The following is a 5,279-nucleotide window of genomic DNA, read 5'->3' on the forward strand; positions in this document are numbered from 1 at the left end:
CTGTGCCCCTTGCGCAAGGGGCGCGTCGCTTCCAAGAACTGACTCGGGAGGGTTTCTGGGCAGTTCGACTTAAAGCGTTTGTCTTGGCTCAGGCCGTTACGAGCCCAGCCAGGCTGTGCCTTCCTGCCGTGAAGTGTTTGCTTTCTTGCTTTGCAGTATGAAAACCCCTGGACGATCCCAAATATACTGTCCATGGCGAGAATGGGTTTGGCGCCGGTTTTAGGCTATTTGATCGTTGAAGAAAATTTCGATGTTGCGCTGGGCGTCTTTGTTTTGGCCGGCGTGACGGATTTGGTACGTTTACAGCAGCTTCGAATTACTTTGGGGATAGCGAGGGTTGCAGTGATCCCGCTGAGTTGCCTCGAAATCGAGACTGGACATGTAGAGTGGAAATGAATGAAAGGGGTTAGGCTTTGTGTCCACCGTTTTCTAGAAGTGCTGTACTCATCCTCTGCCACACTGTGAGGATGCCAGGAGGGGACGTAGTGGTGGGGGAGCAGAGGGGTACCGGGATTCCCTGGCCAGACCCGGGCGGGCATTGTCCAGTCAATGCTCATGCATCTGCTGGTCCGTTACCGTGTGCATGGGCCCAGTGCACCCATCATGACAATAATTTTGTGTATTTTACAGTATCAGTTACCTTCTTTCCTTCGTTCTCCCCATTTTTTTTTTAATAAGGAGAATTTAAAATGTTGAGAATATGTTAGTTTTCTAACAGAGAAACTCTGTACTTTGTTTTTCCTAGTTGGATGGATTTATTGCTCGAAACTGGGCTAACCAGAAATCTGCCTTGGGAAGTGCTCTCGATCCTCTGGCTGATAAAATTCTCATCAGCGTGCTCTATGTAAGCCTGACTTGTGCAAACCTTATCCCAGGTGAGAACGTGGCAAGTGCCTGGACTGTGTAAGGTCAAGAAGCTCACGGTACCCGCGGTGCTACGTCTCATCTCTCTGTAGGGGTCACTGGGTATGGCTGGGGGGTCCACCATTGTCGGGCTGCCATTTTTGAAGTGCCTGGACTGTGTAAGGTCAAGAAGCTCACGGTACCCGCGGTGCTACGTCTCATCTCTCTGTAGGGGTCACTGGGTATGGCTGGGAGCTCCTGCTTTGCCGGCTGCACTTTGCTGTCAGCTCGTCTTCAACGCTTAAACCACTCCTGGCAGAAAGCACGATCTGCCCAGCACAGCCCCAGCCTGCATGTGCTGCCACTTGCAAACAGATTTTCCTTAAAGCAATAGTAGTTAGTAGCTGTATCCAAAGTTTTTTTTATAGACCAGCTTGTTTTCAGACTTCAGATTAAACCCTGTCAGAAGTCACGTCAAAAATCTTCAGTCAGGCATAAAACTTCTTCAGAAGAATTGGAGAGTGGTTATTTCTTCTCCCTTCGTATTTTACACACTTCTGGGTTGGTTTGTTTTTTAGTCGTGGGTGTGATTTCTCACTTGACCCTGTTGGCTTGGTTTTTCAGTTTCGCTTACTTCCATGATTATCCTGAGGGATGTGGCGCTCATTGCTGCTGTTTTTTATGTGCGATACAAAACTCTTTCTCCACCGGTAAGTGCGTAGCATTGCACGAAATTGTGCGAGCATGTAATAATTCTGTTTTGATTAAATCTTCTGCATTTTTACAAATATAAAAAATAACAAATGAGCCTTTGACAGAGTTGGAACCAAGAGATTTTAATCTTGAGACTTGAAGGTTGCTCAAAACTTGGGTGGGTAGTCTGAGATGTAATGCCGTGTGTGCTCCTTTGCCAGAGACTTTTATAAGCAGAATGGTGTTTCATAAAGATAAGTCAGAGCTACTGATAACTCTTGTACACATTTATGATGTGTAGTGAACTATAAAAGAGCGGTAGCAGCGGAGTTCTTCTGTGCTGCACTTCACTTTTCTGTGTCGTGTGAGGAGATCTGTCAGACCGGATAGACTAGCATTGCCCTTTTTTCCCCTCTTTTCTCCCCCAACAGAGAACACTCAGTAGGTATTTTAACCCTTGTTACGCTACTGCCCAGTTAAAGCCGACGTTCATCAGCAAGGTAAGAGTAGTACCTCGTTAAACCGCTAACTCCTGGGTGCTCGGGGTGGTGTGCAGTCGGGGGCGGGGGGGCTGTTGAGGACTGTTGCTGAGGCCCCTTTCAAAACAGTGCCGACGAATTTGGAGGCAACTTGCGTCCTGAAAGGTTTCCAACTCGGCTCTGTCAGAGCACATGCTAATTTCGAGCACATAAGGTGCTTCATTAAGAGAGGCAACTAAATAAATTTTGTTTGTATAGACTGATTCTTAAACCAGTAACGAAGGTCTGTATCGTATTCCTTGCAGGGCACATGTCTTCATTTTGCTCACATTTCCTATTTTCCTTTTATCAGATGAACACAGTGGTTCAGCTGTTTTTGGTGGCAGCCTCTTTAGCAGCTCCTGTTTTCAATTACGTGGACAGCATCTATCTGCAGACACTATGGTAACTCATCTCTTCACTTCTGTTCAGATAATTTAACGTACTCCTGAAGAAACTGGTGGTTGGAACAAAATCGTGTGGAACAAAAAAACTGTGCCCAGATGATACGCCTGAAGTTTTACGTATTTCTCCTTAACTGACGCAGGCGCTGCCTATTTATTGGTACTTAATTTACTATACAAGCAAAAAGTAGTCAGATGGAACTAGTTAAGATGCAGGAACAACAGCTAAGAAACAAGTCATCGGAACAGACATGGTGTGCCCAGGCAAAGTGTAAATTCAGGTTAACAGAAAAGAAAGAGAGTGGGAAGAAACACTCGGGACAAGAGGGAATGGCCTCAAGTTGCGCCAGGGGAGGTTTAGGTTGGATATTAGGAAAAATTTCTTTACAGAGAGGGTTATTAAGCACTGGAACAGGCTGCCCAGGGAGGCGGTGGCGTCCCCATCCCTGGAAGTGTTTAACAGACGCGTGGGTGCGGTGCTGAGGGACACGGTTTAGGGACCCTGGCAGGGCAGGGCGACCGGTTGGGCTCGATGATTTTAAAGGTCTCTTCCGACCAGGTGATTCTGTGAAAGGCCGTATTTATTCATGCCCTTATTTAGTGCCCCTTTAGCGTCCTTGAAGAAGCAACTTTGATGTCAGTAAAAATAGATGGAAAGTGTTTTCTTACTTGCACTTTATACTGTAGCTGCTACCTTGAAATCCAAGTTTCTGAAGCCTCTTTGTAAAGCACCTGAAGAAATCTGTGGTTCCTGCTAGACTGTGGAAGGAAGGGGAGAGATGCCATGGGAACAGGCATGCAGGAGCGCACCGCCCTAACTAACGCTGTTCCTTTCCTTCTGTCACTGGACATCTGAACTGGAGCTGGCAGGCATAACGAGTGCAGTTATTTCTCCTGAGCAGCTAGGTGAGAGTTCAGAACAACCAGGCTGAACAGCAGATCGCAGGATTACTTAGTAACTTAATTTACAGAGCGGAAAATCCAGCACTGCTTGTTTTCTAGGAAGAAAACCAAAGCTTTTAAGGAGCTAGGAACCTTGATCTAAACAGTGTGGTTTTCATCCTGTTGGAAAGCCAAATCTAGAATTGCATCTGTGAAATGCACTTCCCTCGCTGCTTGGCTGGGACTCTGGGAGAGGTACCGTGTCACGACGCAGAAATTCTGCATTCATCTTACCAGGGTGCTCTGAAAACTCTCTCAAAAATGTCCTGGCTGGCAGTTCCTTTGTTTGTCTAATCCTCCACCTAGCGCAAATTTCAGCATATAAACTGCATTTCTGTAGGACACAGTCCTTGACTGTGTGGTGAAGAGTAGGGAAGGCGCCTAAAAATAACACTTTCTATTACTGCGCTTGGAGTCCAACGACTTACAGGAGCTCTTTTTCCCCCAAGGTGCATCACAGCGTTCACCACGGTCACATCCGCGTACAGCTATTACCACTACGGCCGGAAAACGGTTCAGGTGATAAACAACAAATGAAGGGTTCCAGAAAGCGCCAGGTGTGCTGCGCTGCTGGAGGTGGATGTGTGGCAGCTCAGTTTTGGATCAAGAACTCTGCTTTTTTTCTGCTTAAATCATGACATCGCAATGAAGTGGTTTGAACACGAACTGAGGAGAGAGGGAGAGGCTCTTTGGTGTATTTTGAATTTGCTTACCAATAAGGTTGTTTACAAAAGCAAATAAATAATGCTCTTCAAAGACAGGTTACTGGTTGCTGCCACGTGCGTTCTGAATAACTCTGTACTGGGTTTGAAGTTAAAACACGCACTTTCCACCAGCTTTTTTGCCGTCTTTGTGCGAGGCACTGAGCAGGCTGAGATCTGAGAAGAAAAAGCCATTCTAAGAACAAATTTGTACCTCAGCTGAAGTCAGTAAACCAGCATTGCTCATGAGGACTTCTGATATACGTCAGCGTGCAGCAGAAGCAATCCGGTCCTCGAGGGACAGGATCTTCAGAAACTGAAGCCAGACCGATCGAAATTTTACTTCGTATTCTGAGGTGATACAGATGAGCCACGAAGAGTGACTCTCCTGCTCCCTTTTCATTTTAACTGTGAGCAGCCGCGAACTGTGCTCAGGGGAGAAGGGGGTTGAGTTTCAGAAGGGTCAGCAGTGCAGCGGAGAGTCTGCATCCCAGCAGAGAGATGTTTCGTGTCCTGTATGTGAATTTCTAGTGATTGAAGGAAACTCCTGCAGCTCCAGATTCTCCAAAGCTGCCCAAGATGCTGTTTAATGTAAATGCCATGGGAGAAAAGGGACATTTTAAATGTCATCCAGATCAGTGGAGAGAGCAGAAGAAACTTTGAGAAGCACGTACTGCTAATTCTTCAGTACCTCGAGCTTCAAGAGGTTTGTGCCGTGACCCCCTCAGGCAAGGACAGCCCCTGCGGGGTCTCTGCCTGCTCTCTGCTAACAAAAAGATACAGAATAAAGAACCAGGCAGAGCAGATCATGTTGATCATAAACTTACGGTTTATATTTTTGAGCAACACGGTATTTCTTGTTTGTCATATAAAAATGTGGCTCTGAAGGGCTTAAATGATTGAAATCGGGTGGTAAATGATACCGTTGTGTTATTAGGAGGAAACTTGCTGTAGATGTCTCTTTTGAGAGCACGCAGTCTCTTTTGTGACTGCATACCCTTGTATGTACAAAGCACTGTAATATTTTTATACTTAAACTTGTACAGAATGGTGCGCAGAGAACACGCCTCATTTTTATTCATGCCCCGTGATTCGCGGCCTACCCTCGTTCTTACAGTGAAGGGACAGCGGGCACAGCCTGCGGGAGCTTCCCCCGGCGGGAGCGGTGTTTCCAGAGG

The 5,279-nt window shown here is 46.5% G+C and overlaps 1 protein-coding gene across 1 annotated transcript; it reads left to right on the forward strand.

The window, feature by feature from the left end:
- The first annotated feature begins 152 nt into the window (after positions 1 to 152).
- CRLS1 (cardiolipin synthase 1) lies at positions 153 to 3,970 on the forward strand. Its single transcript, XM_010145845.1, has 6 exons — positions 153 to 294; positions 746 to 875; positions 1,468 to 1,553; positions 1,968 to 2,036; positions 2,368 to 2,459; positions 3,850 to 3,970. Exons 1-6 carry the CDS (start codon positions 193 to 195, stop codon positions 3,935 to 3,937), a joined length of 567 nt encoding a protein of 188 aa, XP_010144147.1. The 5' UTR covers positions 153 to 192; the 3' UTR covers positions 3,938 to 3,970.
- Positions 3,971 to 5,279: the final 1,309 nt, after the last annotated feature.

Source organism: Buceros rhinoceros, unplaced genomic scaffold (assembly GCF_000710305.1).
Source record: "Buceros rhinoceros silvestris isolate BGI_N320 unplaced genomic scaffold, ASM71030v1 scaffold21211, whole genome shotgun sequence".
Lineage (NCBI taxonomy): Eukaryota > Metazoa > Chordata > Aves > Bucerotiformes > Bucerotidae > Buceros > Buceros rhinoceros.

Bases quoted from the DNA above. Each gene is read 5' to 3' on its own strand.
- CRLS1 (XM_010145845.1), top strand. From the start codon at position 193: ATGGCGAGAATGGGTTTGGCGCCGGTTTTAGGCTATTTGATCGTTGAA. The intron at 295-745 runs GTACGTTTACAG...TGTTTTTCCTAG, and splicing joins TGGCCGGCGTGACGGATTTG to TTGGATGGATTTATTGCTCG. The intron at 2,037-2,367 runs GTAAGAGTAGTA...TCCTTTTATCAG, and splicing joins AGCCGACGTTCATCAGCAAG to ATGAACACAGTGGTTCAGCT.